Raw genomic sequence first — 12,268 nt, forward strand, 5'->3', positions numbered from 1 at the left:
GGCAGGGATCGTGTGTATGTTTTCTATATCTCTCTTTCTCATTGTTATTTGCCCCTTGTGTCTTTCTTATTGACTTTCTACTGGTGTTTTGAAATTCTCCGCTCTTTGCTAGAATCGGCCCCTTTAATCTCTGCAATGGAGGGCCCTTCTTGGGGGCACCACAGAGACAGGTTTGCCTAGCAGCATTTAATATATCTGAGAATAGGTTGTTTCAGGTAAAATCGCATTTAAAGTTGGGGACAAGATTGAGCTAGGCATCCCAGCCTAGTCTTCCTTCAAACCAGGGTCGGATTGGTATCACGGGCACTCGGGAAATAGCCGAAGGGCGCCGGTAGCCGAGTTCCAGCTGCGGGCTACTTTTTTGGGCAGCCTGGGGGCTGTGTGTGCTGTTACGATGCCGCCAGAGGCCCAGTGGGTGCCCGAGGTAGAAGGGCGGAGGTGTCACTCTTTCTTTTGCTGGGCCGGCCCATTAATGGATGCTGATGGAGCGGGGGCTTAGTGAAGTTAATAAAACATGCCCACCACCCCCTTTCTTTTCATAAAACTTCACTGAAGCAGTGTTTTGCGGAAAGGCAATACACAAATGTGGGCCACTTTTATTTTGGTGTGACCGGGCCGATTTTTGATCCCAATCCAACCCTACTTCAAACCCATCAAGATAAGCGCTCAGCGAAGATCCTATGCGAAGCAGGGTTTGCTGCCAATGGCCATCCCCTTCTGGGATTCTCAACAGGTATTACTTTACCCCCAGCTGGACGTGTCCAAAACAGAAAACATCGCCTACTCCAACAACTCATATATTTTTTTTAAACATCTTTTTATTAAATCACAAACAGGTTAGTGCACCACATTACAGCTCCGTCATAAATAGCCATAGGTCAAATAAGCATCATCAAACACTGAACACGCTCCCTACGTCCTGGTCGCCGGCCCCCCAACCATCATACCAGCAAAGCAGTTTTAAGAAAGAAACAAAGCCGCATTTGCAGGCGTATGGGAGAAAGAAGGACCCCCTCTATATTCATTCCAATTGCCCCAGATTTTCTACCACTTTTTAGTACAGCCTCTGCCCTCATAAACCGCCTTCCCAACTACTCATGGTTAGGACAAATTAATGATGCTAGACATGTTGAGGAAAAAAGAACGAAGTTGGAAAATTTATATTATTGTAACTTTCAAATGTTTCCCATAAATTTATGGGGAGTTTTTTGGGGTATTCTTTTTTTTCCAGTGTTATTTTAAACAAAATACTTTTAAGAAGAGCGAGGCTTTCATTCAGCAGGATGTTTCAATGAATCCTAAATAACTTTGACAATCTTTTAATCAAACAAGCAACTTAAAAAAAACCTGATTAGCTTTCATAATTTTTAAAGAATATGTCGTCTTATTAAAACTTTGTAAATGTTGCCTCGGTTTCATATGTTTGCATTGTTTCTGAGACGTTACGACTAACTTTATATGCTTGGCGTCTTTGCTGCAAAGCATAGAGACTGGGGATAAATTCCAATAAAGTACAAATGATGTGTTTACCATTTGTTTGCTGAAATATAAATTACTGCTAATTAGATTTCTGCTGAAGAGTTTACACCTCACATTAATTCATAATGTGCTCTCAATTAAATAATGAGCGAAAATGTTAAGATAATTCCCAGAGGGCAGATACTTGTGCTAAAAGCATGTATATAACCTCCTCTTTTTTGCCTTGTTCTTGTTTCTGGCAGGAGGAGCTGGAGAACTTCCCGCTGTCCACGGTGCAACACTGCCAAACTGTCCTCAACCAGATGCGCCACTCCTCCATCCTTCTGCTGGTGTGCCAGGAATCGGAGCAGAACAAGCCTGACATCCACTTCTTCAACTGTGACGTCGAGGTGAGCCCAACCCGCCTCGTCAGAGGCACCCTGGGGTTAAAGGAGGGGATTTCTATTTTTCCCAGTGGGTGACTATAGTATAACAGAATTGCATCACATACACTGTGACTTCCTTGACTTCCTTGACTCAAGGAAGTAAAGATATAAACACAAAAAGTTTATCATAAGTGCAAAGTGGAGAATTACTGAGAACCCTACAAGAGTGATAAAAGGCAGGCAGGGCGGGCACAATGGGGCTCATATAGGTCGCATCTGTAACTCCTAGCAATCTTTGATGATGCTCCTGCCATCAGTTACTGTGCTGCAGAATAGTTGGACATTAGTCCCTTGTTGGTTTCTGCAGCATAAATGTGGAACGCGTACGTGCTCTAGCTCTGGACCAGTGGATGCTTTTTGAAAGTGCAGCGACTGGGCCACATATGTGATGGAAAGGGCAGCCAAAGGGGTCGGCCTTTCAAATCTGTATGTATGTTTATAGTAACAGATTTATATAGCGCTGTATTACAACTAGTATGGCCTTGCGTTATTTTTGTTTATTTCGATTCAAAAACGTACAATGACCAACTGAATTGCTTCTCGTCGTTTTTGAGAGAGGCTACAGAGTAAAACAAGTGCCGAAAGGCAGGTTAGTTGTACTGAGCTGTGAAGGTTGTAAATGAGCCTTGGTTTTAGAGTCTTGAGCTACTCAATACAATACTATGCAATGCAATAAAATAAATGTACCACCATGCAAAGTCACACTTTGCCATTTTTGGACAGGCATTCTGAGTTATACTGACACCGGCTTCCCATGCTGAACATTATTCAAGCATAGCCATCGCGTTTTCTGTCTGGTACATCCATACTACTTAGCCCTGGGAGGAAGAACACCGCCCAAGCAGTAGCAGGAGTCATGAGTGGATTTCATTTCCCTCTGAAGAGTATGAAGCTGGGGGGTCTTTCGGACCTCCAGGTAGCGGGAGCTTTCGAGGCAGAGGCAGTCCTAGAGAAGCATCTGTCCAGCCTGCTCTTTACTCTTGGGGCCAATGGAGAGTTTGCTTAATCCGAGCAGAGAGCAAGAGGGCCAGCAGGGCTGAACCTTATTCTCTATGTATGTGGCCATGAGTCTTAGAGGCGCTCTCAAATGTAGCACAGAACCTTAAAGGATAACATTCCTATACAGGAGGCAACAGGAGGCTCCTCGTGCATCTCAGGGTTCAGTGTAAGGGGGGTCTGATTACTTAGTAGTCCAGAAAATTGGGGAACAGCCTCTTTTTCCTTTGGGTGATTGGTTTACATCCGACCACTATCAATGGTGGTTGAAACAGGTCCCTGTTGGTTTGCACATTGGACTGGTCTATAAGGACACTGCATCCCCACTACATTTCTTGGCATGTTTTAATATCTCTTGAACAGTATACCATGATTTTCACTTTTTATCACATCCTTATTCCTCTCACAATCATCTAACAATCCACGACCCTTCAGTGCTCTGCGATGACTTTAGTGTGGCACACATGCTCCTACAAATGTCTATCATTGCCTAACAGCACCCACTGCCTCACTAACACAGCCACATTTGCAGGATTTACTAAGTGGTCGCTTATAGACAGTTACAGCACAGAAGTTACAGCACAGAAGCTAGTGACTCCAAGAATGTAGCCTTACTTGCAGGGTGATGCTTGCAGCTTAACAATGGGAGAAGATATCCCTTTGTGGAGAACAACAGTTTTGGTACTTTCATTCTGGCACATTTTTAAAGAGAGAAATTCCACCCCCAAATTTTTTTTTCTGCATTTGCTGATTGTGTTAAAAAAACTTTATTATTTTTCTAACTTGTAGAAAAGTAAGCATCACACACACAGCTGCTTACAAGCGGATACTTGAGATGCTGGTGACATAAATCATGATGTTAATGTGCCTTGTCTCAGGTCTAGAATGTATCAGGGCAACTCAACATTTATTTAGTTACATATTTAGTTGTTTTGTTAACTGCTGGCTTGCAGCAGGAACTACTTCACAACACAGTTGAGGGTAGGCAGAAGTTTGTGGATAACACTGCTTCATTCCTCAGCAGAACTGATTCATGGCCTACATGTATAAATGTAGTTCGCATATGGGTTACGTATATGGGTTACTCAGTTAATGGATTTCACATGTGAATGATTCATTAAACTAGGAGGAGCCTATACCTTCACAAAGGGGCACTCTTGAGAGCTATGTGCAAGGATGAGAAGGTGCTTTGAATAGGCTTGTTTTCAGTTACTCTCTTGGATACAGCCAGGTTGGCAATGCTCATAAGTTCTACGTTCAAAGCATTCCGGACTTGGGTCCCCAATGCCCAGGTGTATTTCTTTCCATGTTTCACGCAATTGTATCTTGATTGAACAATGCTTTTTGACATGCTAGACTTCAGGTCAAGTCATGGGTTGGTGGACATGGCAGAAAAAAGGCCTGGGCGTATTTCTAGCACTGACTCTTCCATGGCTTGAAGCCCATGTTGAGAAGTTCACCATCACTGAAATGTGTACTTGTTGGGTCAGAACCTTCCTCTTTTATACAGGAGAAAGCATTGAGACGCTCTGAAAGAAGTACTGAGCTCAACAGGATTAGTTACTACAGCTTTCAGGCTCAATGCTGTGCTCTCGTGTGTGGTATGGGTATAGTTCAAACCGAGTCAAAAAGGCAACAGAGCACGGAACTGGTCAAAGACAAACATAAAGTCAACACATGATCTAAGAGGTAGCTGGTTATTTGATTGTTTGTATATTGTGATGTGGTGTCCATTAAAAAGGTGAGTTTTCAAATCTTGCCTAAATTGGAACAGCTTTGGGGGGTCCTGATGGATTTGGGGATGTTGCTCCAAGGTGCATAGATTGAAAAGGCCTGCAGCTGTTGACGTCTCTCTGTTTCACTCATCAGGCAGAGATGGTCCATGCAGACATTGAGAGTGCTCTGGCAGATAAGAAACATGGAAAGAAAATGCGCCCACAGACTTTGAAGTAAGTTTTGACTTTTTTGGTGTTGTAAGCACCATACTATTTTAATTCATGGCCTTTCCTCTGCAGAGTACAATTAGGGACTATTCCCACACTAGGCAGCCTTACAAAAATGTGCATGCTATGATGCAACTCCCTGATGGTTGGTTGAGTTGTTATCACATCTCATCGAAACTACCATCACATCAGCATTGCTGTTCCCAGGACTTGCCATTACCTCGACTTAACTTTAGCACCAACTTGTGACAACTAGAGTTAGAAAAGTAAATATACCAGGTCGAGCTTTTGACAGCTGTAGGTCATGAATGCTTCAGGTAAAGGTCTTGTTGATGTGATGGCTGCCGATTTAGTGATGCACATGGCTGGGCAGCACTCCAGGCAGTAGGCCCCATTGCCTTTTAGGCTGGGTCTGCTATGTGCATCTCTTGGTCATCTCTCTCACACTGCAATGTCTCATTTCAGTTTCGAATAACAATGATGAACAAAATGGCATCAAGGGTGTCAGCAACCTTCATGTTTGCTATTCATTGAAGGAAGCAGTGAGAAGTCTGTAGTAAGAAGTCCACAATCAGACATAAAGGAATGGAAATATTTCCAGAAGGTCTCTGACAGTCTTAGAAAGCTCAGGATTACTGTGGCAGGATAGCCTAGGAAAGTGCATTCTACTAGGCTTTGAGAGGCCCCAAGCTTTTGGGACAGCATTGGCCTGTGTTTATGTCTGTCCACCCTTGAAGTCCGAAGTTTGACAGACAGACCCTATTATTAATGCTAAATGAGTCCTTGCCATGTGTGACACCTATAGCCAGTGCTTGTTTTTTCCCTAACAACACCTTGCTTGTGGAAGCTTACAGTTCTTAATGTAAGTTAAGTTTTGTTGGCTAAAAGAATTATAGGCCAGCTAAAGCTGTCCCATATGACACTGAGTTTCTGTGCCTAAAGCAATGTGTCATTTTCCCAGTAGCGGCTCCCTTTTATAACAAGTGGTGAGGCAGGGAGAGGGAATGAGGTGTGGCAGGTAGGGGGTTTATAATTTATAATTTAAAAAGAGCACTTACCTCCGGCTGGATTGCCGGCCGCCGTTGGGGTACTTCTGCTCCGGTACCTGCACACTGTGCAGGCTCCCAGATGCCAATCAAGATGCTGCTCTCATGAGAGCAGTGCCGTTATTGGCCTGAGCGGGCTTGTTTAATGCTCGCTCAGGTCCCAGGAGCCTGTGCCACTACTCCTCCCAGCTGTCCAACACAGTTCGGGCGAAGAGAGATTAAAGTGCGCATGACGGTTTGGATTGCCTTAGACAGCTCCAAACCGTCATGCGCACTTTCAGTGTGTACTACTCCTCCCCCTGCTCGTGTCATGGCCCCACCGAGACTTGGGTGCCTTCAGTAGAAAGAAAAATAAAATGATAATAAGATGGTTTTATTATCATTTTATGTTTTTTTCGTTTCTGTCTTTCGTTTCTGTCATAAAGCTGTTTTTACTTGACAGTGTTTCCATGAAAAGGATTTTAGAGAGACAAAGTGTCAAAACTTTGCTCCTGTTCCTCTCTGGCAGCGTTCGGGAATGTGCAACACTTTTTAATAATGATAAATGAGAATTTTCAGATACTTGGTGAGGAAAATAATGCTGAAATAAAATTGTTTACTTTTCTAGTTTTACTTTCATCTCCTTTTCTGAAACAATTTTTCCTAGTTTTGAGAAGGATAATAAAGAGCAGGAAAACATTGCTAGAGCACTCTGTCCAAGGCGCCACAGGTAGGATTTATGAAAATGTGGCAGCAATGTGAGTCTTCTGCCCCCCCCCCCGGTTGTAATTATAGAAAGGGTGCTGATAGCTGACTTCAAAGCACTAAAGACATAGGTGCTGGAAGCAGGGGTGCTGCAGCGCCCACAGAAATAGTCGTGCTTGAGTTCAGGAGGTGAATGAGCAATAGAGATGCCTGTACATTTTGTGTTTATCTTGTCACATTTGCTGGGTGTACAAATACAAAGGTCAAATGACAGGTTTTATCTTCTGACAAATTGCTGCTGATTTGGAAACTGATGTGCATTTTTATTTATCTGATTCCAAAGTGAGAGGCTTTTGTAAAAGTAATCTAGGGGAAAATCCTTCTGTGGTACAGAAGGTGAAAGGAAAGGGTATAGGATGTCACTTTCGTCTAACATACAACAACGTTTTAAATACCAAATGAACAATATGCATTTCCAAATCATATCAGCAATTGATAAAGCACAAGTGAAGCACTTTTATGTAATTCTGAAGTGTGATGAAAGCAAAGATATTAATACGATCAAAACAAATCAAGACACTTGGGTGATGCTCAAATGATTAATATTCGTCGATACCCGATTTACACGGATTATCATTTTAGCTCTATATAATTTTACAGGTAAAACTGCATGTCTATGCAGATTTTGTGGCCAATTCATTAGTAAAAGTGCAATCCGTAGACCTTAGTGCCCAATCTAACCAGTGCGCCAAAATCCATCACAGCTACATACCACACCATTACCACTCTCCTGCCGAATTGGCATGGCACATTTGCTACGCTTCTTTTCTTGAGTGATGCCTGGGATTTTCACAATTGCTAAGATTTCAGTGATATAACATTAATGGCAGTACCCCCATTTTGAAAATTGTTCCAGCACCACTGCCAACAGAGAAATGTCTTGTAGACTTTTGTTTGTAGCTGACTGTCGACCGATGTTTCCCAACAGAGTTAATCAAGAGAAGATCAAGACGCATCGAGAAACCATCATTCCACCACAAGGACCTGGGCCCACTGCCCCCAAGCCCGCCAGCCGAGGGCTCCAGAACGCCAAAAATCGTGTCATGTCACCCTCGTCACAAGCAGAAATAGGTACCAAATGACATACACAGAAGATGACCATTCTTTTTAGGTGGCAAATCGTTGGCTAGTATTAATGTTAAGAAGGTGTTCTCCAAATTCACAAACTGTTCCCGAAGGCTGTAGGATAATCACATGAGTCTCTCAATTTATGGTACACTGTAGTAATGTTGAGACGGCTCCCTTAACGTTCGGTTATAAGAGCGTGCATAGTTATGAAGTTTGTGGTTTCCCAAACGTGCATATTTTATGTCTTCTGATAATTCGTGCAAAACTCCTGAAGTTGTGTGAAGCGTTTATAATTTTAAAAAAGGGGTGCCATTTCAGTTTCTCTTCAAAGGAACAGGTGTGGTTCCCATTACAACCAGGGGTTGTTCAAGGCACCAGGGCATCTGGTCCCAGACGGAAGCAGTTCCCCGTCCTCTGATCTTACCTCTCTTCTGCCTTCAAATTTCCAATTAAGACCCCAGAACTGACCTGAGCAGCACCTCACCACACCCTTTCTGGTCCTTGAGCACTGCACTGCTGTGACCACACACCTAAATTTAAGCTAGTAGATGAAGGTGCAGCCCAGCAGCACTATCTTTTAGGGACCAGCACTTAATTTTTCTCAACACACTTTAAATCAAAGCAAGAGAGAGAAAAACACAAATGGGGGGGGGGGGGAGAAGGCAGAGCTGGGCAGAAAAACAATGACAAAGTGATAAAGCAAGGGTTAAAAAGAACCTGCAAGAGTGAGATAAAAAGGCAGGGAGTATCTGGAGGTGAATTAAAAAGGATTAGAGGTGGAATCAACACTACACAGCCTTGTTATTCAGCACCCCAACCTGATAGTCAATCATGGTTTTCTGAGCAAAACCTTGGGCCTGACACTTATTCTATTACAAAGTAGATATTGTCATTCACTGTATACATTGTCTCATCCACATGCCCCTGGATGGGTCAGCCTCCTCCATAGCTCCTGTTACCACTCTTCTTCATGCCAGTGCATGTGGGTGGGTAATGCTTTCTTTCTACAATTTCTTGCTCCAGAATATTCAACCATTAATATATCCTGGAGCAGAAAATAGACATTGGGGAGGTGGACCAGTTTTTTTGTACTATATCTCACATAGTGGGGCAAAATTGTGAATTCAGCTAACTTTGCGAAGGCCGACAATTCCCAGTTTCACCGGACTATGCAATTATAAAAAAAAAATTGTCTATCTCTCCTTTGCTGCATAAAACACAGAGCCCAGTCTAAACATCCAGTCTAAAAATATACAAAATGCAATGTATCTTTGGGACTCCCAAAGCTCTTTCTGTCTGACTCTGACTGTCTCTTCTCATGGGATCCCATTGTTGAGTGGAGGAAGGGGTGGTGACGTGGGGTTGTGGGATAAGTGCTTTACAGTAACTTTGTCTTTTGCATCTTTGATAGAGTTCGACCGACGAAGCTCTGGCTCCCAAGACCCTGAAGAGTCACGTGAGAGCTTGGCGCAGAGGATTGAGAAAGAAACAGTGAGTAAAGTGGTACTGAGCTTGGCATTCAGATTTCTGTAGGGATGATTTAGATTCAAGCTACAGTTAGGTAAGCCTCAAGACTTTAAGTGACTAGATGCACAGGAGAAGGAGAAGAGACAAGAAGGAGGTGTGAGGTATATGCCATTACCTCCCAATCTTCCTTTGACAACATGCGAGAGGCCTCTCTTTGGTTTTACTGTCTTTATAATGTTCTTTCTTCTTCATTACGTTCACAGCAAACACTAAACTGCACACTGGACGACATTGAGTTCTTTGTGGCGAGGCTTCAGAAAGCGGCAGAGGCCTTCAAGCAGTTAAACCAGAGGAAGAAAGGAAAGAAGAACAAGAAGAAAGCACCAGCAGGTACAAACTTTCAGACAATTGAAAGCATCTACAAAGAAAAAACATCCCTCTGATGGAAGCACTATAGTTAGCCAACACAAACCTAACCAGCATCTAAGATGCCGAAACATACAATATTCTCGAAATGTTTACTCCACAGAAATCCAACAAAACTAAAATAAGAGATGACCTAGAAACTAAAACCTAAAAAGCAGAGCGCTTAAAAAGCAAAATCTTGAAAGCGGATCAGCGGTGTAGGCTCACATACAAATAGCTTATAACCCTATATCAAAAAACATCTACATGAAAAACAGTTATTCTATGTTAAAAATACCAGCATACTGGGCTCCCTTCAGACACCACGTGTAAAGATATTATAGGAAGATGCATTTACAGAATAATTCACTAATTACTCAGGGTTTGATGAAAAAACTAGTGTCAAAAACACAACACTGAACAGTCTACTGTATATGTGAAGCATGATAAATATATCACACTGATGATGTCTGTGCACAAGATAAAACTAAACCAATTATAAAATCTGAATAACTTGGTAGGACATAGCATGGGAATACGTTTCAAAATATACCCCCCTGTTTTCAGTTTCTGTAGCGTGAATGTATATTTTATGAGGTGTATACCGCACAATAGAATGAGAATACCTCATTGTATGCAGCAGCCGAGGCTAGCCTCAACTTTGTGAATTGACCATCAGCCTTAGCTTTTTCACTCAAAATACATATAAAAAGCAATTAAGTAAGATGACATAAAGCTCACAAATTAGCACAGATGTCAACTTTTTATTACTAAGCTCCCCCTTTTGAACTTAAGTGTAGCTTAGCCATCCATGATGGTTTTATATGGGCTAAATCCCTTTCCTACCCCCTTTCTTTTAACGAAATTTGAAACCAGTGGTCTCTGTTTCAGAGGCCAGCTTAACTCCCACCTTTAATGTCGAACTTTGCGCCATCCTTTCTCAGCCGTGCTAAAAGGTCATTCACTGTGTGCTTTAAAAAAACAAAAACAAAGCGCTCTCACTTGAGAGCCAAGCAACATTGGGCGAATGTGGGTCGGTTGCTTCTCTTAGTTTCTCATCTGCCCTATGCATGGGGCACAGTCTGAAGGTCATAGGTCACGCCGAACACCATGCCCAATCACAGCTCTTCATTGACCTCTTTTTTGTTTAGCCTGACTAAACTACTCCCCGTGTCTTTGGCTCACGAGGTATGTCTTGGCTATAGTTGGGCGGGCCACTAAAGGCTTGAGCCTGGCTTCAACCACATTTCAGGTTCTGACTCGTACCAAGCCCAAGTGCTCTAGGGTTCCTGGGCAAAAACCAAACCAAGCTGAGCCTTCTGTTTTTTGGCTTCCCTCCCTCTAGCGAGCTGTCACATTATTCTTCAAGTGGTCTGGGTGCATCCTAGGAGAAGAGAAGATAAGATGAGAGAAAGAAGGAAACATAGAGGTGTGTGTGTGAGAGAATAGAATTAGCTGCATGGGTGTATGAGTAAAAGGAGGAAGTGGGCATATTTTACAGCATACTAGTGATAGTAGTCATACATTATAGAAACCTATAGAGTCGCCTTTGTGTGGTACTGATGACAGAGCTCTTCTGATTTCTCCCTTCCAGTATTAAGTTAAATCGTCTGTGTCCTATGACATGGTTAACTTCAATAAAAAAGGTCAACCTGTGCCCTCATCTGGGACTTCAGGGCGAGGCATCTGTAGTATAACTGTGTGTGTGCTTACACTTCTTTATGACCCTGTGAGGCCTACCACCATGTGCAAAGACCAACGCTTCACTGTCGACGATGATGGGATTGCGCCTGGTGAGTGCACTGAACAAGCTGTGCAGGAAGTCCATCACAGTAGTCCTCTTGCCTGCTGCTAGTCATGGAAGCTCCCCAGCACCACTCACTGACGCCATTCCACAGTTGGCTGGCGCACATGTAATACCTCGCAGAGCAGGCAGCCTACCAGCATCGCTGACACCTTCAGTGGAACCGCTTCACCGCAGGCAGTAGCGTTGAGAAATCCAGGGTACTCTCACTCCGACAGCAAGTGCTGAATGGGTGAAAACTCCCGGAAGCAGAGGAATGTTTCCCCCACTCCTGTGGAGATAAGCCCTGTGGTACCATGCAGACACCACAGGGGGCAGTGCATCATTAGCCCAGAAAACCTCCTCTGCGTCGAATACAAATGAGTACAGATCATTCTTCCTGGACAATTCAACTCAGCATGTTTTCTTTATCTTCAATAATTCCATCAAAAAAAAGTCAAAGAAGAAGACAATCAGTGCCAGACCAGTGCACACATGCAACGAGGAGGGCGACTTTGACCCACGCAAAATACAAGGGAGCCATGCCATCTTGTCAGTGAGTGTTGACCTAACCACCTCTTAAATCCCCTGTGAATTGAAAACTAATAAGTGCGTAGAAATATGTTGCATATCCTGGCAGTTACTGCTTTTGAACTCTTTGGTGTGCCCTTCTCCCAAGACCCCAAATGAACACTTTGAGTGAACCCCTTGAGACACCCTTTCTGACTACTGTAGTCCCCAAAGACTGAAGAAGGGGCATGCTCCATCCAGCAGGGAAAGGTATCTACAAACTCCCTCGCACCGTCGGTAAGGCTGGTCCCCTTTCACATCTGCCACTCCCGTATAGCATGTATATTTATGTCATGCTTGTAAACCCAATCTATGAAGCATTTATACTAAGGCAAGTGAAAC

At 43.3% G+C, this 12,268-nt stretch overlaps 1 protein-coding gene across 1 annotated transcript in view; it reads left to right on the top strand.

Annotated features, from left to right (window-relative positions):
* EPS8L2 (EPS8 signaling adaptor L2) overlaps positions 1-12,268 on the top strand; it is a 353,890-nt gene that overhangs the window by 299,969 nt on the left and 41,653 nt on the right. The window contains exons 6-10 of the mRNA XM_085644863.1: positions 1,722-1,868; positions 4,770-4,849; positions 7,562-7,704; positions 9,113-9,192; positions 9,432-9,558. Coding sequence (XP_085500989.1) covers positions 1,722-1,868; positions 4,770-4,849; positions 7,562-7,704; positions 9,113-9,192; positions 9,432-9,558 — 577 coding nt within the window. The remainder of the gene's footprint in view (positions 1-1,721; positions 1,869-4,769; positions 4,850-7,561; positions 7,705-9,112; positions 9,193-9,431; positions 9,559-12,268) is intronic.

Source organism: Triturus cristatus, chromosome 3_1 (assembly GCF_964204655.1).
Source record: "Triturus cristatus chromosome 3_1, aTriCri1.1, whole genome shotgun sequence".
Classification (NCBI taxonomy): Eukaryota; Metazoa; Chordata; class Amphibia; order Caudata; family Salamandridae; genus Triturus; species Triturus cristatus.